At 33.3% G+C, this 20,534-nt stretch overlaps 1 protein-coding gene across 1 annotated transcript in view; it reads left to right on the top strand.

Moving 5' to 3' along the window:
* The first annotated feature begins 1,914 nt into the window (after positions 1 to 1,914).
* The window catches only part of LOC117174635 (pre-mRNA-splicing factor SPF27), a 34,563-nt gene continuing 15,943 nt past the window's right edge, over positions 1,915 to 20,534 (top strand). The window contains exons 1-2 of the mRNA XM_033363911.1: positions 1,915 to 2,117; positions 9,049 to 9,314. Coding sequence (XP_033219802.1) covers positions 2,043 to 2,117; positions 9,049 to 9,314 — 341 coding nt within the window. The 5' untranslated portion in view covers positions 1,915 to 2,042. The remainder of the gene's footprint in view (positions 2,118 to 9,048; positions 9,315 to 20,534) is intronic.

Raw genomic sequence — 20,534 nt, 5'->3', positions numbered from 1 at the left:
GAATGTCAAAATTAAAAATCGCTGTATAAAAGCGAAAGTTTCCAACAAGTGTGTTTTCAAGTGTAGTGTACAAGACTTTCAGAATGGTGTAAGTTGTATGCTTATTGTTTATGTTACGAATGCGTCGAATACCTGTTGCACGCATAGTGTTGATAAAAGTAATTTGATATTTTCATAAACATACTACCTACCTCTTCCTGCTTCAATGCCCTCTCAATGCACCTCTTCAATGCTTTAGAAGTGCAGACCGATAATCGACGGTGGTGCCATCAAACGAGCCCGCAGGTTTTTAAGATAAGATAATAGATGCTTGAGGTTTTATTCAGATGATTTGTAGATAACGTAATTAAAAAACTTAATAAATTGAAAAAACCAATAGAAAAACAAATAAAATACATAAATAATTACCGGAATAATTATTTATATATTTCTGCTTGTTTTTCTATTGATTTTTTCATAAAAACATGTTCTTAGGAAAAACGAAAGATGGAAGTATGTTTGAAAGCAGTTTTCATTTAAATGTTTTCATCATTTTCGACATAAATTTCCTTATCGGCAGGTTCCTCCCTACCGAAAAGAATCTTTGAGTATTTACTAAAAATTCTTTAGGTCAAAGAAGCTCAGAGAAATTCTCCGCAGGCACTCAGGTAGATATTTTTCAAGGTCCAGGAAGCTCGTTTAAATGGTCTGAAGGCTTTAAAATATTCTTTCCGAAATTGAAATAAGAATACGATCATAAATAACAAGCAGAGAGTATATCTCAATAGAGTAGCCAACACTCAAGGGTCCTTTGTTAAGCTTTCGGATTAAAATTTAGGAGTAGATTTTTTAATTTCATAGTTAACAGCTTAAAACATAATAATACGGAATCTACGGGTTTCGATGACTTCAGATATCAAACTTTTTTTTTTAATGCTTAAAATTGGAATTAATAGAACGTTTCTCGTAAATGGAATGAGATACGCCAAAAAAGACAACATTTTTGAATTCAACTAGAAAATTGTATATCAGTATATAAGTTATAATTATAAATAAGTATAATGGGAAAATTTATCAATTAAAAAAAAGTGTTAATAATTTGAAGAGAAATTTAAAAAGGGAGAGTGGATTAGCCACGACCAACTACTGTAAATAACTCTGCCCTCCCGGTACGTGACGAATACAAAAGGAACATTATATTACGGTTGCACCACTCTTAAAAGGACCACTAAAAGGATCTTGAAAAGGACCCAAATCTCTTAAACTATCTCCGAGACGATTTTGTTTCAAATCGACTTTGTTTATAGACTCAAATGGGCTAGGCTATTTCGCTAAAGAAAACTCAGAGATTTATTTCGGTAGGGCTTTCTCAAAATATTACTCTGTTTTTATGGTAATAATACAGAAGGTACCGCTCCCTCTTTTAGTGTTCAGTTGTGCACTACAACGATAACATGTGCTGACGTTCGGAAAACAACAAAGGAGTAAGAGAGATAGATCAAACTTTCGGCCCCTGAGCGACGTGTAGCGGGTGAAAGTACTACAGAGCCATCTAACGAGCCCGCAAAATAGGTTCAAAGTATGTGTCTTCACGGTTGCCTACATTAGTGACCAATGCCTGATGCAACTCTCCCTCATTATTCCTAGAGGAACTCTACGCGTGGCTAACAATGTATTTATTGGATCATGGGCTAGATAGAGCATGATCCAACAAACCATTGTCCCGCCAATTCGATGCTCAAATACGTTCGACTTGGAGTGAACCCATGCCCCCCACCATACTCACTGCATTGGCGCGAATGGAAGGGGAAGCTAACTGCCGCACTCGACCCAAGATGTCAGAAAGGTCGGGTGCCCTAGGGTTCCGAATCTGATTGGTTGACTTTTTTTTACTTGCGCCTGGCAGGACCATGCTTTGTTGGATTATGGGCTAGAGCTAGAGTTCGTATCTATGTGTATCCATATCTATCTGTATCTATGAATCCCATCTTGTTTTTTAATAAATTATTTTGTCCATGTGATTATTAGTTATATGTAATTTTATTCAACATAATATATCTCCCATGGCTGGTGAAGTTGTTGAAGATGCATTACCATACATCGATCAAGGCTATGATGAACCGGGCGTTAGAGAAGCAGTAAGTAATTTTCAAATGATTTTCAGGTTATGTTTACGTCTGAAATTGACTTTTTTACCTAACAATAAAATTGCCATTTTCATTTGAAACAGGACAAATACATAAACAGCAAGTTTAAAAAAGTATATTCTTCACTTTGAATTACAGGTAAAATTAATATTTACCAGAAAATATATTTTTGAAAATCTGAAAATATTTCTTTCATAGCGCCTCTATTGAAACTTTGAGTCTCGGTACCTGCAGAACGGTTTGAAACACGTTGTTTGCATCCCTAGGGTTGAAACATTTTGTTTCAGCTCTAGGGTACACATGTAGGTAGATAGGTAGGGTCTGCAGCTGCCTGAACTCGAATTTTCAATATATTTGCTATCTACGAAATTAAAAAAAGTATATTTAGAAGGTTTCATTTGATTTTATTAACTAGCTCAAGAATAGATGAAGGACTTTTGTTTAATATCTTTAATATTAGTATAATATGAACATTGGACCTAAATTGTAGATTTTAACCTTGAACAATTGTTGCTTTCAAGCAACATGAAATACACAATTTTCTCAACAAACCATAATTCTTAAAAGGATTCCGTAATAATAATGGTAGTAATGATTAATATATTTAAATGATTTATTTTACATAATATTGTTTGACACTCACTATAAGGCATTGCAAGTTTCGTGTTATTAGGTATTGGGATATTCATATTTGTATGTATGAGGACACTTAAAAACTCCTAGTAAATTCTAGGAAAACAATGGTAAAAATGTGAAATTCACGCGAAATGAACCTTTAAATCTTCGTTTTAACATGATCCCAAGAAAATGTAAAAATATTCAATGCACGGGGAATAGGCATTTTTTATGATAATTTTACAACTATTGCATATTTTTATAGTTTTTCTTGCTCGTCTTTGAAAGATTAAAAAAAATTCATTTCTTTTTTAGGAAAATTGTTATCTTTTTTCTCTTTTCAATTGACACATTTTATAGTGGTTTTCCAAATTTGGCCGTTGGATTGTTGGTTTTATTTTCAGGAATTCTTCACATTAACTTATTTAACCAAGTAGGATTTTGAATTTGATTTTAAAATTGAATATTATCTTATTTCATTTTCTTTAATTTTAATTTAGCTGACTTGGATTGGAAGTCATTTCTACCCATGTTCCTCTTTTTTAACATTATCTATTGTATTCTTCAAAAAAGTTTTAAATTGAGTGTAGAAGAAATTATGCTTTACCTAAAAAAAATATTTTTCTTGGATAGAAAATTTCAAGGTTTTGCCTCACACAGTAATATTTGCAATAGAAAATTTGTACGTAAGTAAATTTTTTTAAGCAATGATAAAAAAACGAGAAAAATTTTTCTATTTTAATTGATCAGCCAACTAATAAAAATAAATAAGAATGCAATTTCTACGAAACCATATGAGTTTTTAAATTAAACAGATAAATTAAAAACAAAATAGTTGGATCTTTACCGAAAGAAAAATCAGTTTCAATTTTTTACATCAATGTATAAGTTTAAAAAAGAAGTAAAGCAATAAACATACTTGAATTTGCAACCTAAAGAGACCAAACATTTTAACCTGCGCCGTCCATGTTATTTTTACTACCTGCGCCGTCCGTGTGGGTCACCTATGTCCATCCTTTCTCCACCACTACAGTTTGTGATGAAAAAAATACTTTGAAATTTCTAAGTTACTATTCAGATCCTCTATTTTATCATGCAGATATTTTTGAATATTGGAAAAAAATCCTGTTTTAAGTAATTAAAATAGTTAAAAAAAACAGGGAAAAGGTGGGAATTTCATTAAAATTATATAAATTTTTGGCTTAATATGATCTCAAGGTACCGCAGCCTGCGGTCTCGAAGCTGGACAGTTCTTAACCGGCGGCTTCTGCATTATGTTACAGGGGACATTTAAACGGAATATAGTTTATGAACTCCTACCATGGAGGTCGAGTTGAAGGCGCGCACAGTTCTGTTTCAAATTAAAGTACATTAAATTCCAAACAGCTTGGCGCTCCAAAGTTTTGTTTCCCCGATTTTTTTAATAATAATTTTGTCACTTAAAGTATGGAGAAACTGACATTGTGTACATAACAATTTTTTACGTTTTAATAACTGATTACAACACTAATGGGAAAATTGATAATAATCATTGTTGTAAACAATTTTGGTAGCCGTTCTGGCGATTAAAGGAAATTATAATTTTTAAAAATCTTAAATTTTATATATTTTGCCACAAGAATTATTCCTAAGAATGCTCATCATAAACTTTTAAATTTGGTTTAAAATTAGTCTTTCTTGATAAAATATTATTTTTATTTTGGTTGAAAAGTATTATTTTTTTAATGTAAATCAATTTAAATCAAGAATTTTTTACCAAAAAAGACAAATTATGAAAAAACTACAAACTACAAAAAAGTATAAAAATGGTTAAAAACTTCTGTAAATCATAAAAAAAAACCCGCATGTTTCGTTAGCAATTAGACTCCATACATACTTAATTTAGTACAAATAGTATTAAAAGTTCTTTAAGGCCATGTGATGAGTATAACAGCTGATCAAGTCAGCCCTAAGATCAATATTTTTTCACCCATATTGAAAAATAAAAGTTTAACACGGAAATTGTTTTCAGGAAATGTTAATAAATATTAAAGGATCGTTTGTGGCCTTGCAAAGAGTTGGAGGAAGAAAAAACTTTATTTATGCAAATAATGATTATCGACGGACACATTTAGGGTTTACAGCAGAAGTTTGAATTTTAACTTTCTCTGACGGTAATCATGCAATCTGTTTTACCCACAGACCCCTAGAAGTTCGAAGTTGTCTACTCGCTGCGCTAGTGCTGCTTTGACACAGCTGATGCCAGACTGATACGTATGTCAGACGAAATATGTTTATTTGCATTTCAAGTGCAAACATTAGTTTTTGCATTATTTGTGCATAATGTTCGTGAGCTATTTTTGTTGTTTTGCTCCACTTTGATAAATATGAGCCTCATAACTAGCCCATTGACAACATTGCAAATTGCTTGCAGGGTTTGACGACAGAACGGTCGGTATTTCTCCAAAATAGTAATTAAAAAAAAAAACTTGTTTCACTATTCTAACTATTTAGGACCAGAGACACATTCATGCATGCCTTCTATTTATCGCGCCGTGTGGATGTAAGTTGGGAAAGAAAACTGCCACTGGTATTTTCTTCAAAACAAATTTTTTCTCAAAATTTCCACCGGAACAAAGCAGAGACATGGACTTTATTACCTCCTCTTTCATTTCCCAAACTTTTATAGCGATACCTCATTTCGTTTAGACGTAAGTTGGGAAAGAAAAATTGAAGACCAGGTTTGGTCATGTGACCCTCTCGTCACGTGGCCTTAAGTAACGTACGTTACTTTTTCCTTTAAGTAACGTACGTTACTTTTTTCTTTAAGTCATGTACGATACAGTGCCGAAAAGCGTGACACTTATGCGGCTGAGCCCATTCTGGCCTCATATGAGGCCATAATGTCCATGTGGGTCACGTATGACCTACGTGGACGGCGGAGGGTTACTTTTTATCAAAAATTTTTTATAATCTTCGAGTTTTAAAGTTATAAACTCGATGGGAAATGAAATTTACGAGGGTACAATCTTCTTCAACAAGACGCAATGTTTGCCGTCAGAACCCTACGCAGTACTTACCATCGCAATACATTAAGAAGAGAAAAAGAGACACTATCAAGAAAGTTCCATCTCTTGCAGGCTTCTAGCTCTTTGTTGAAATCCCGAAAACTTTTCAGAAATTCCATTTTAAGACTTTACTAACACGACAAACTTGACTGAAGATGCTTCGTAAACTAAATTACTAATCTTAAACTGAATTACCTACCTGTGAAGACCGATATTAGAAAATTATTCTTAAAAATGTTATATAGGCTACGCGGCCAATAACAGAACTCTGACTAACAAACTCTGTTAGGCTAGTCGCCGTTATAAACAGCCGAGAAAAATCGGCTCTTTTCAGGGCCAACACATTTTATTTTCTAACGAAGGAATAATCGATTGTTTGAATATGTACAATAAATTATTGAAATTAAAAAAAATATATATATTTTTCAGCTACAAATAATTTAAGTATCAACAGGAAAAAAATGAATTTTTAATAAACAAAAATAAGTTTCATATAAAAAATTGTTTTAGTTTTCACAAATGATGCATTTTCAACCAAACTATTCAATGTTCAATCAAGAGAGATGACGGGGCCCCATGATATGTAATCCTGCACTGTGTCTCTCTTCCTAGTGTCTCTCTTTCTCTTTCTAATGTATCGCGTTGGTGGGTACTGCGTAGGGTTCCGAGTGCAAATTTTGCGTCTTGTTGAAGAAGACTGTACCGCCAGCGCTCTACTTGACCGAAATAATAGGCCCCCCGACCGCGAAACATGTGGTAGCATTTACCCAAATGTAAATTTGCATCGAGGGGCTATTCACTCAGAAGTCGAACGTTTCGAACGTTAGAATTTTTCGTGAAGTCTTAACGAAATCACGTAAAACTATGAACAGCATGAACTCGTAAGGTTGAAGTCGTTGTAGTAATGAGTAAGTCAGTAAAACTATACTTGAAGTCGTAAGAAAAAGGTAAGAGCCTTCATATAACGTAGTGAGTCAGCAAATATGAGCGTAGCTTCGTGCGAATTCAGTGCCGAGTCAGTGCAAAGGCAGGTGTCGAGTCAGTACGAAGTCAGAATGAAGTCATCGAGATCGAGTGGTTTAAAAATAATCGAAAAGGGACGAAATTAGATCGAAGTCGACAGTCATCGCTTGAATTCATCGAAGTCAACAACTAACGAATTCAAAAACTAGACTCAAACGAATTAACGAAAGTACGATTGAAGTCGCACAACTGTTTTAAAATAACGTTATATTGACTTCAGCGGACTTCGAAGCCTCTTGATTTACACAGAGTCTTTGCTAAAGAAGATAGGGATTCTTGGTTTGTAAATTTAACAGATATTCAAATTCCTGATTCAGTTACAGATATTCTCAGATTAATTAGAGGTTTTAGTAACCGTTTTATAAAAGTAGGTCCAAACAATTGATGGAAATAGTCAATGATGTCGAATCAAGTCTGCACACAGTTCCGATATTAGACCAGCAAGATTTCGGAAACAAGGTGTTACACTTGTCACAAAGCTTTGTTATGATAAACATTGTCTGTACATTAGTAATATTGATCTTAAGATTTCTAAAGGTTTCCTGATAACAAAAAATTTTCTTAAAAGCAACTCTGATATAATGTGCATGAATGCTAATAAAGGCAATATTACTGGTAGTATGAAAAAATCAGAATATGTTAGGGATTTGCAGAACTTACTTTCCAATCATACTGATTTTCATTTATTAAATGAAAATCCGTTAAAACAATGAAAAACGACACTTTTAACATGCTTGGCAATCGGAGAAAGAAAGGACTTTCAGGAAAAGATATAAGGTGGTCTGATATTAATACTGAAGACTCAGTTCTTGACAGATGTTATGGTTTGAGAAAGATTCACAAAGATGACTATCCTTTGAGAATAGTTAACTCAAATCTTAATACCCCCGCTAAATTTTTGGAACAAAACTTAATTTAATTCACAAAGACTCTATTACAACCTTAAAATATAATATTAAAAATAGCTGGGAATTAACCAAAATTATTCTTTAAAAAAAAAGGGTCCGGATGACTGTGTTATGATTTTTTGGATATTTTTGCAATGTTTCCGCATATATATCCCTTAAAGTTGTTAACAGACAATTTCAAATATATGGGAACATATTAAAAAAAAAAAAACGTACTCGATTATGGCCTCTTTACTTTAGATATGTTAATGATATCTCTTTTTGTGTTCCTCTAGCAAAGTTGCAGATGGTTGTGGATGCTTTCAACAGTTTCCATAAAAAAATTCATTGTACCCATGAAATAGACAAGAATAATACAATCAGTTTTTTGTACATAGAAGTAACTAAAGGTCAGGATGGTAATATGATTACCAAGTGGTACAAGAAAAGTACATATTCAGGAAGAATTAAAAAAATTTTCTGCTCATCCTTTTCAAAAGAAAGTTTTAGTAATCGAAAAATTAGTTAACAGAGCTCCAGGTTTGTCCCATGTTTCACTTCACAAATTAAATTTGAATATAGTAAGGAATATCTTTTTTCTAAATTATTACTCACAAAAGTTAAGTTATTGGGATAATGTTGAAATTTTACATAGTGAAAGTAATGAGAGAAAGAGAGAATTTATGGAAATGCCTTACATTAAAAAACAACAGAAGTTATTTTTTAATTTAAAAACTGATTTGGATAAATTAAACCAGAGTTATTCTAGTATGAATAATTATATTTAGCAGTAAGTTTTCGTAAATATTAATTTTCTTTTATTTTCTCTATTTCTGATGTGCTTATGATGTATATCTCAGGTATGTTTATAACCGGGTAGCCTTTTGATCCTCACCGGATATTTCAGGTATGTTTGTGATGGGTTTTCTCTTGACCTTCATATAATTCTCGGGTGTCAAACACAGAGCATCGTAGTTTCCTTGCTGTTCCTGCCTGCTCGATTTTTTTTGCCTTGTTTTTTATTTTGATTTTGATAGTAATAAAAGAAAAAAGACGAAAGAAATAAAAAAGAGAATGAAGGGGATTTGGTTGATTACCATCTAATTTTTCTTTTTTTTTTTGTCCAAAAAAAGAATTGTTTTCTTTTTCAGGGAAATTTTGTATCTTTTTTCAAATTTGAATATGACAATTTTATGGTCGTTGTCCAAACTTTGTCGTCGGATTCTTGGTTTTATTTTCAGGAATTTTGCAGATAAACTTGATTATTTGACGTAAAATAGGATTTTAAATTTGATTTTAATCTCATTTAATTTTCTTTCATTTAAAAAATGTTGAATGATTTACTTTTAGGCTTTGGCAATGGTAGAGGAAGAAACGCGACGATATAGGCCAACCAAAAATTATTTAGAACATCTACCTGCATTAAATATAATTGCGTTTGAAACAGAAGTAATGAAGCACGAATTTGAAAGACTGCAAAACTGCTTAACTATGGACGTTCTTACCATGAAGAGATACGAATTGCCTCCTCCACCACCAGGAAAGATGAATGATCTTTCTGCTTGGACTGAAAGTGTGGAGAATAGTTATGCTCAACTCCAACATCAAGCTACAAGGTATGATACATGTACGGTTACGGCCACCATGTTGAAGTGTTAATAACATGTTTTTCAAAATAACTTGTGAATAGTTGATTAAAGCTCGAACAGTATGGTTATGTTTCGAAATGTTGACAATTTTATAGTGCACAAAAAAGGTTCTAACTGTTGTAGATGTATTACCAACGGCTACGCTATAAAATTGGGTCAACTGTACAATTTTGCGATTTCTGAACAAATATACCAAACCAGAACGAGGGGACTGAAAGCGCGAATTTGGAGTAAAATAAAAGCTGAAAATATCCGAGAACTTCTGAAATAGATCAGGTGATTTTCTCCGGAGCCAATACATGTTTCTGTTTAAAAAAACGACCAACTCATTTGAATTAAAAATTATCATAAAATTTTTTAATTTTTCTGCTATATCATCAGAGATTGTACCTTACCGACAGTAGATCAACCCTCCAAACCATGAAGGCAGAAAATCTACACAATATCGATCAAGTTAAGAAAAAAAAATTTTTTTAATAATTACTTGTACCATTAACACCTAGCTAAAAATTAGCGTTATGTTCTTGAATTAAGAGTTCTTATTCTGATCCCTCTAATAGCTTAATTGGTAAAGCACCTGACCGGAAATCAGAAGTTTTGTGGTTCGATTCCCAATGGAGTGAAGTTGGAGTAGGATCCTTTTTTTCAAGAAATAATTTTAATTTAAACATATTATTTTCCATCTAGTCTTATTAAGACGTTAAGCATTTTCTGTTATTGAAGATTCTTAACTTGATCGATATTGTGTAGATTTTCTGCCTTCATGGTTTGGAGGGTTGATTTACTGTCGGTCAAGTACAATCTGTGATGAAATAGCAGAAAAATTAAAAAATTTTAAAATAATTACTTGTACCATTAACACCTAGCTAAAAATTAGCGTTATGTTCTTGAATTAAGAGTTCTTATTCTGACATTTATTTCTTATAGGATTTAAATCCGATTCCAAGAAAAGAATGGTAACATTTTTTCAATATGACAAATTTTCGGGTTTTACTTGTTTTGCTTAATTTTACAGTAGCGTATTCGGTATATAATAAAATACAGCCATCTAGTGCTTTAATGATGGTTACTCCAGTGACTGACTTTACATAATTTGAATTTTGAGAGTAAAGTACGATCTCCTCCTTGTTGGGTATAAAAATGACACTGCTCGTTTTGTAAAATATGACGTACAGTTTGATCAATAATAATTACATTAATCTGACACAGTTAATTTTTTATAATTTTAAGGCTGTTTTTTATCAGTTGTGTTTTACAGGATTTCGTTTCTGTCACAAGATAGCTAGGGATTTTCTCCTCACATTTTTTTCCCAAATGAAGTGGTTATTGAAGTGGTTGTTGCTAATGCTGAAGTTAAATTGGCTTTTCTTCCAAAGGTCATTTCAAACCTCGGCAATCCTGTGCTCTCGTGAACTGCTGTATTAAATGATAAGTATATTAGGTTCAAGCTTTGGTCGCATTCAGTCTTGATATCACGTTTCCGTGTACCTGCCTCAATAGATTTTGTGTCTCTCCTTCACTTAATTCTTTACCAGGTTGTTCACACAGGAAAAATGTGTGCTCTGTGAATTTTGTCCGTTGTAGCAAATTCAACATATCTCTGATGCGTACTTGTTCTGAAATGTTAATTAAGAGATCCTTTTAATGAAATTCAATTATGCTTCAACTTGGGGCACATGGTCTGGCCTGACTCCTGTATATTTCCATATAAGTGTATGGGAATACTGCGTTTTTGGAGGAGTATTGAAATGCATATATAGGGCATTATTTCTCAACTGTCCCAACTTAGATTTTCTTTAAATTCTCGGAATATGTTCATCCACCCAGCAGTACTTCATCGACAAATTTATAGACCACGATTACCATCCCTCTTTAAGTGGTGGGGGGAGGGGTGGGTACAACTGTCAACCCCAACGCTTGCACAGGTGCAAGTGCATACTACTATTTTCTGAAGTAATGTTGATTTTTCTCAGTATGAATGATTCCATACTATCATAGTTCTTCAATTTACAACAACTATTGATTATTAATGAATATTCGAATTAAATTATTAAATTAATACACTATTTTAATGTTTTTTACATGTAAACAGTGTTTTTTTCAAATAAATCAACTGCAGAAAAAATATTAATTGACCCCTTTCGTTAATCTACGATCTGTAAAATCATAGTTTCCAGAGTCTAACACGTGGAGATGGTAGTGCGATTTAAACGGCTTCGTGGTGCTTAATTTAGTGACTCCCTTCGCCTCTCACTATTTGGGGTATTTAATTTTTATAAATACCCCTGTCTTTTACTTAACAGCCTTTTCTAATTGTTTCGCCTTTTTTCTCATCGGCTTTCGTCATATTCGAATTTTCGATGATATTTCTAGTTATACGCATTGCTTAAGTGCAAGTGTCACTTTTTTTAGTACGTTTTTTTACTTTTAAAGTACTCTCCCTGTTCGAGGTACGTTCAGGTTTAGGAAAAAAGTCACTTTTCTTTTTATAGGTAAATCTTTTAAGGTTCAGCTGTCAGTTGTAATTATGGTTAAAAGCATGGTACTTGAGAGTACCGAATAATGTGCAGCTTTCGTGAACCGATCAGCTAATTCCAGTGCCATTGTTGAATGATTATCTGTAGAACTGAAGTGTAAAACTGTTTCCTTTAAATTTTATCTGGCCTATTCATACAAATCACAAGCACTTAGTATCTGCTTATCTGCTGGATATTGTAAGCTGGCTCTTGATGTGAGTCGCATGTTTTTCATTTGTTTTGCATGTGACTTCATAAAGAATAAATGAACAACAAGTGACTTCTGAAAATACAAGTAGGCTGTTACTGTATTCAAGCGCTCAATTGCTGAACGTTGAGATACGGTACCAGATTCATGAAAAGTAGATCATTAAAACATTATGGAATTGTCACTTGGATGTAAACCAGCAATAACTAGTAGCCAGAACAGCCAAAAAAAGGAAAAATTATTATTTAAGTTGTTTAGCTTCAGAATAAGTCGAAAAATGGGAAAAACAAGTTAGTAATCGAAATTTACCTAAATTTAGAAAATAAAAATTTGTCACAAAATGAAATATTTGTACGACTCTGAATGAACGATTAATAATTATGGTAAACTAAAGGACTCTAATAGTAAGGAATCATTCATACTAAGAAAAATCAACATCACTTCTGAAAAGAGTAGTTTGCACTTTTAATTTGTTTATAACAAATAGCTGATTTTATGTCATTCTGAATGAACTCAAACGCTTTGAACGAATGATAGACTTGCAAATTAGTTTATGGAATACTAAAGGATTACGTCTGAGCACGACCATCAGGACTGCCTTCACATTGGGGCCTATATTTCCGAAACTATTCACTAGACCGTATTTTTAATCAGGACCCCTTTTGAAGCCAAAAAGTCAAGCTTTCTTTTAAGACTTTTTAAAAAAATACGAATGTCCGATTTTGCGACAAAAGTGAAATAAACAATTAAGTTGTTTAAAAAATGCTTACATTCTTCTTCATTAATAAAATAGAACAAAAGAGTGAAAAATAACCTTTCAAAAACCCTTATAAAAAATTGAAATTGTTAAAATAGAAAGGAAGTTACAGGATTTTGAAAATACTTGTGCAGGCGTTGGTGTTGAAAATGCTCCCGCCCTCTCCCAATACACTCTTGAAGAGGGGTGGTAATCGTAGTCTATGTATTTGTTGATTAAATACTTTTGAGTAAGTAAACATATTTCGCGAATTTAAAGAAAATCTAAAAAAAAATGACTTAAAGTTAGTTCAGTTGAGAAATATTGCTTCATACATAGCATACAGGTATATATTTTTAGTTTCTTATTCCTAGCAGCCTTCTCATATGTTTAATTACCTACTGAGTTAAAACTAAAAAAATTAAGGTAGACATACAAATTTCACACAAGAATTTTTTTCATTTTTACGCTTTATTGTGAGCTATGTTATTCTTATAAAGGGAATTCGTATAGATGAGGGAGAATTAAGGGGAGGGAGAAGTATTTGAGTGTAATTAGAGGAAGCAGAGGTCGAAGAAATAAAGGAAGTATTGGGATTGTAGGTGTGGGATGTGAGGGACTTGGAAGTAGTAGAAGTGAGTGTAAGTGCGGAATGTAAGGGGAAGGCAAGTAGAGAAAGGAGAATTAGGGAAAGTGACGGAATAGAAAGTAGGAGAAGTGAGGGGTTCGAACAATGTGAGGGGTTGGGATGTAGAGGAATGAGAGGTAAGAGAAGTGGATGAAAATAGGGGAATTAAGGAGAGGGAAAGTAGATGAGAGAGGAGTAAAGAAAGGGAGAGGAAGAGAAGTATGGAAGTGGAATTAGCGGAAGTATAAGATGGAGAAGTGATGGAAGTGCTGGAATTTGAAGTGGGGGATGTGAGGTGTCGGTAAGTAGGAGAAGCGTGTGTAAATGTGGGATGTAAAGGACTGGGGAGTAGAGAAGGGAGAAGTAAGGAAAGTAAGGAGGTAGAAAGTAAGAGAAGTGAGGGATATAAAGAATGTTAAGGGTTGTGTTGTTGAGGAGGGAGAAGTGTAGAGGCTGAGAGGTGTAGGAAGGGAATTACTGAAAGTGATGGTATGAGAAGTGAGTGCTGTGAAGGTAACAGAAGCAGGAGAAGTAAAGGTTTACTTTATAACCTAAACATAGGTGTACATAAGATGCTAAGAGAATATAAAAGGCAGTTTGAGTGGACCCTTGAATGGTCTGGTTGGACCCTTGTGCCAAACAGAGGGTTAAATATCTATAGGATGAGTTTGACCCATTTCTCTTCGTCAGTTTCGTAAATGAATTCATAGCGAAGAAAATATTTTTTGGTGCAAATTTTATTGCCAACTCTTTCCGTTGGTAGCAGGTTTAGTTTTTAATTGACTGGGTAGACGGTTTTTTTCCAGATAGCATAGTCCTTTTGAATTCCTTTTCATTGTTCAGTTTGTGATTTCGCAATCTTTCAGAACCCTGCTCGTTATCTTCACCTGATGATGATGTTTCAGTCTCTGAGACTTATTGGGTGTCATTTACCTGATTGGTTTCTGCATTCTCTCGCTATTGTTCTGAGAGATTTTTTATCTTGGATGGGGTTCATTCGCAAAAGCGCGTTAGCTGCCGCATTTTCCTTTTCTTTTTTATACTTGACCTTTTACATGTATACTTGCCTCTGAAATCTCCACCTCATTAACCTGGAAGAAGGATTTTTTATGTTAAGAAGCCACGTCAAAGCCAGGAATCGCTTAACTGCCCAGACGATTGCTAAAGTTTCTTTTTCGGTAGCGGTAAAGATTAGCTCAGATTTATTTAGAGACCTTGAATGCGATAAAGTGAGTGTCTGTTGAGATAAAATTGCTCTCATTCCAGCATTACTAGTATCGACGGTCAGCGTATATGTGTCCTTCAAATCAGGATATCTTAGAACCGACGCTGAGTAAAAAGAATCTATCAATGTTTTCAAACTTGTTTCGCGAGATGACGTCCAGTCCAAGGGTTATCTTCATACTCCATATTAAATGCATGGGAAAAATCACTTTTGAGTTTTCGGAATAATTTTATAGGGTTTGGGGAAAACTGACTTTTAAAAAGTATAAGAGTATTCTATACTCTTCCTACATTCACTTCCTCAGACAGCTTCAGCATGTCGCGTATTTTTACATTCTCATTCATGAGAGTGTAATGTAATCGTCCAAATTTTCTGTCTTTGGTTTTTAGCAGATCTTTACGTTTTGGCACTCACAGAATCCGAAAATCTTCCAATTCGATCGGTGTCTGTATATATGTATGGTTACCTGAATGTTATAGCCACACTCACTTTTGAAGGATTTATCTAATCGAGTCAGTCTTTTATACAATTCTTAAGGTTTCCAAAATGAAGGTTAAGTCCGTTAAGCAGATATTTTCAACGAAAATAAAAAAATTTAGAGAATTTTTAAAATTTGAAAATTTTTTTTCTTCAAATTTTAGAAATTGTTGTCAAAGTTTCTTATAGATGGGTAAACGACTTGAAAATTATCTAAATACAATTTTCAATTAAGATAAAAATCAGAAAAGTTATATATTTTTGAAAATTTTTTAAATGTTCAGAAAAATAGAAATCAATATTTTTCTGCTAGATTAGGAAATTTAATTTAAATTCGTCACTAGATATCAAATATATTTAGCAACTATCTTAGTTAAATTTTTCGTATAGACAAAAGTTCAAAAAGTTAGAGCTTTCAAAATTTGAATAAAAATTTCTTGTGAGTTTTAGACATTTTTGTAGAAGTTTCTGGTACAAGGCTTAAAAGACTTGTAAATGATCCTGATGACATTTTTAGATTTGATAAAAATTCAAAAAGTTATATTCTTTCAAATTTTCAACAAAAAAGGAAAAAACTTTTTAATAGGTTAAGAAATATCATTCTAAATTTCTACTAGATATAAAATATATGTATTTTGAAACTATTCTCATGAAATTTTTTCAATTAGACAAAAGTTCAAAAAGTTGGATACGTTTTGGTAAGCCCCAGCGTGTCCACCCTGTATATTCTGTATCATTATGTACTGCTTGTAGTGTTTAAGCAAAAATTATAAAAAAATTTCTAGGATTTGTTATTGATGTTCAAGAAATAAAAATGTTCTGAATTTGCAGAAATTTTTTGGTTTGCTTTTATTCTCTGAATTACCATGAGTATGGAATTTTCATTTGGAATAAATTAAATTTTTATTTTAAAATATTACTTTTAACAAAAAACTTACTCAAACCAAAAAGAAGTAACTTTAAAAAATAGTTTCATTTTCAAACAAAGTGATGAATTTTTAAATCAAATTGTAAATATTTCATTGGAATAGTTGATTTTTTAACCAGAAATATGAGTTTTATACTGAAATGAGGAATCTTTAACTAGAATGATTATATTTTTTGGCAAAAAGTTCAATTTCTATAAAAATACGAATTTTTAAATAAAAATAATAATTTTTTAACTAAAAATTTCATTAAAAAAATTTTGGTCAAAAAATAAATTTTCAACTAAACAGATGAATTTTTTCCTTGATTTTTTAATCGAAAAGAATAATTTTTAGATATGAATTTAACTTCCGTAGAAAAAGATTTCTTCTTAGAAAAAGAATTCTCTACCAAAAAAATCAATTTTGTAACAAAATACGTGAGTTTTTAACGAAATACTCAAATTTTCAATTAAAAAGATCAATTTACATACAAATTGTTTAACTTTGAACTAGAAATGATCAATTTTCAACCAAAACTGGAACAATTAAATTTTCATTGAAAGAAATTAATTTTTAACCAAAGAATGAATCTTCAACTGGTATAGTTGCATTTTATGTAAAAAAGATTACTCTAAAAACTGCGTAAAGTACTTTTTTTACCTGACATTTAGAAGAGGGAACTTTCAAATTGTTACAAATTCCGACTTGGGTGAGGGATTTTTTTAAAATTCCTTTCTTCTAAATCCGAATGATAATTTATTTAAAAAATTTCCGTTCCATTAAAAAAATTCCCTGTTCCAAGTGAAATTATATTACTTTACCGAAGCTCTCTGTCCTAAAATAAAAACCAGAATTTATTCTGAAATTCTTTGTTCCAAGTCAGATAAATGAGGAGTAGGCGAGTAAAACTTCATAAATTTATTTTTTGAAGAAATTGAGAAAATAATTGTTTCTGCATGTTTGGAATATCATAAATTCGATTATCTAACTTAAGTCAGCGAGCAAAATCTCACAGAGCAACCAAATTGCAAGTGCTTTTTCTTATAATGGAAAAAAGTAAAAATTCTTTCTCATAGTGTTTCTCTCATATTCAAAAAATTTCAGGATAAGACTCGAGGAACGTTATATTCTTTAAATGGTATGACATGCTCTCTTTTTAACTAATAAAAAGCAAGTGGTCATTTCTCGGGGTTTTACGGTAAAATTGTTAAGTTTTTGTAACGGATTATAGGCCATCTCTAAGACCCGCCCTCCCCTGGTAACAAGCCGTAACAAAATATTTCTACCCCCTCCCCATAAAGCTTTTGCTACTTATCGCTATTTTCATTTTCCTTGATCATTAATATTCAAATACCAGCATTTTAATGCTGTACTATTTTAAACGTAGAATCTTTTATAAACGGAAATAAATAGTATTTCAAGTACAAATGAAAGTTTTTCAAATTTATTAATTTATTTTAATCTAAAAAAATTCTTTTTCCATATAAAAAATGGCTTTTTAACAAAATAATTAAATTTTGAACACAATAGTTCAATTTTCAACGTAAAAAGATAATTTCAAAACAAAAAAATTATTTTTTAATTCAAAAAGATGAAATTTATATACAAAAAAAAGTATTTTAAATTAGAAAAGACGTGTTTTCAACAAATAAAGATTTTTTACTCCAGAAATAAATAAAAGTTTATCCAAATTGTTGAACTTTCAAGCTGAAAGACAAATTTTCTCTACAAAAATTGAATTTTCAAAGCAAAATATGTGACCCTCCGCGAAGAAAGGGACTCGATAGATGTAAATATACTCTCTTTGAGGTTGGCAGTGAATAGCTTGTAGCTCGTGTTTAAACAAGCTATGGGCCGGTAGTTCTTTGGACTTGACAAATCTCTGGTCTTAGGGATCAGTACCATGCGTCCTTCCAATAACCACTGCGGGATGGATTGTTCTCTGTTCAAGAAAGTAATGATTATACGAGCTAGATGTTGGTGCATAGAAGGAAACGGCTTTCACAAAAATTGGTTGATTTTATCTGGCCCTGGAGCTGAATAGTTATTAGTTCTGCCGATACTTTCTTCACTTCTTCAGCAGTAATTAGTGGACCCTCCTCCCCTGATCGCTGCAACAGATGGCTCTGGCAAAATTTACGAAAGAGTGAGCTACTTGAAGCTGCGGGATCTAGCTTATGTGTGTCTCCATATACTTGTTCCCAGAAGACTTCAATCTCTTCTCGACTAGGTTGATTTTCAACGGCACGCTACGTCTTGTTGAACAGGCGGGAAGGATGAGTAGAAAAGGTGGAATTTGCTTTAAACCACTTTACTCGTCATTCAAGGTGCTCTTTGTCTGTTAAAAGAGCTCTTATTTGTTGCATCCAATGCTAGTGCCTTAACTTTTGGAGTGCACTTTTTATTTGATGTTATCTAGCTAATCACACACTGAATATTTTATGCATGCCGTCTCACCGTTTTAAATTTGAACTGAAGCTTTGCAATACACTCGTGAGTCTTAATCAGGCGTACAAAAGTATTATTACTTCTATTGTCACTAATAAGGGAGACCGCCTTCTCATAAAGTACACAGTTCAGATTCCAGAGATCAACATCATCAGGGAGATCAGAACGAGGTCTGTTCAAAAAATACGCGGACTGTTTGAATTTCGCGGCTCGAGTTGGTTTCAGGAGAATCCGCGTGGTGTCGCTAAGTTCGTACAGATCAGCTGTTCAAAACGCGGTATTCCAGTCGCAGATATCTTCATTTGTTGATAAGCTACACGGTTTTAAGTAAAGAGTGTTTTTTTGTTTGTCGGATTTTAAAATGGACAGTCTGAAAGAGCAACGAATTGCTGTGAAATTTTGTGTGAAACTCGGGAAATCTGCAAGTGAAACATTTGCCATGGTCAACACGGCCTACGGTGATGTTGCCATGAAGCGTACTGCATGTTTCAAGTGGCATGAACGTTTCAAGGGTGGCCGACAGTCGATTGACGATGATGAGCGTCCTAGGCGTCCTTCAACGTCAACTGACGACCCACACGTTGACAAAGTCCCTGGTGCGCGAAAATCGACGTCTAACCATTAGGAAGCTTACCGAAGAGTGTGGGATATCAGTTGGATCGTGTTATGAGATTTTGACCGAAAAGTTGAAGATGCACCGCTCACTCAGCACTCAGTGCTCGTGAGTTTTTGGCCAAAAACTCGATTACTGTTCTTCCCCACACCCCATACTCACCTGACCTTGCTCCTTGTGTCTTTTTCTTGTTCCAAAAACTAAAAAAACCCCTCAAAGGAAGAAGATTTGAGACAATTTGGGAGATTAAGGCAAATGCGACGAAGGAGCTGAAAGCCGTAACAAAAGAAGCGTACCAGGACTGTTTCAAAAAGTGGAAACGCCATTGGGATAAGTGTGTGCGTTGGGGAGGAGAGTATTTTGAAGGAGACCCAGACGTGTAACTTCCAAATAAAGTACATTTTTTTATGACCTCAATCTGCTTATTTTTTGAACAGACCTCGTATTAGCTTCTGCTAACATGACTATCCTAAGAAAGATTTTTTGGTGCATTTTTGACCTCGTAGTTCTCATTTTGGCATTATCGGCTATCTGCAAAGGTGTTCTTGCTGGAACGGGTGGTATGTTCGCTGGAGACTCTGGCTCTTCTTCTGGATAAAGAACTTCATATCCCATTTTGCGTAAAAAATATACCTGATCTCTTAAACACTAAGGCGTTTCATGAGCATATTCCGGGAGCATATTGGCCCAACGTTCATGTAACCTCTGCATGTATCCTCTTTGTCCGGAGCCATTGCATGGTCATACCCTCGGTTCGCTTCTGTTGACACTCTCAACTGAACCATGACCACCATCCGCGAGAGTCCTATTGTGGGTGGCACTGCGAGATACTAGTGACATAACCGCATAATTCGTTGCATTGGGTAGTTAGCCCAATGCAATGTGGCTGACTGCAAGAGCCGGAGCTCTTGGGCGATGGGTTCGCCATATCCATATTATAATTATTATATTTATAACTACAAAAATATTATTATTAGTGTTACTATATCTAATGATACAATTAAAAGCTTTTAAACTAAATTGATGAAGTATTTGTAAGCTACAAAAAATGTACAAAATGCTCTATGTTTTTTTTCTAATACATGATAGTATTATGCAGAATTTGTAAATTAAAAAATTTTACAATGAGTATTAATTGTTAGATCAACTATCTAACTTTGTGTGATATAATGAAGAAAAATGTAGAACGTTAGGCTTGATGTTAATATGCAGTTCTGGTAGATGCGGAAAATAAATACTGTAACATCAAAATAACAATACGGGTCATCAAATTTGAAAAAGGTACAGTCTTCCGGAGCGAGCAAATACGTGCTTAATTGTATACTGGAGGTAAAAGCGGGTTGAGTTCAGACTGGGAGCCAAAGCAGATTGAAGTCCAAAACCGTTTTTCCCAGCAGAATAATTTCAGTTCGCTTCTACTTTGACGCT

The sequence above is a fragment of the Belonocnema kinseyi genome, chromosome 6 (genome assembly GCF_010883055.1).
Source record: "Belonocnema kinseyi isolate 2016_QV_RU_SX_M_011 chromosome 6, B_treatae_v1, whole genome shotgun sequence".
In the NCBI taxonomy this organism is placed as follows: Eukaryota; Metazoa; Arthropoda; class Insecta; order Hymenoptera; family Cynipidae; genus Belonocnema; species Belonocnema kinseyi.
Note: the sequence above shows the minus strand (reverse complement) of the source record. Positions and strands in the feature narration are given on the sequence as shown.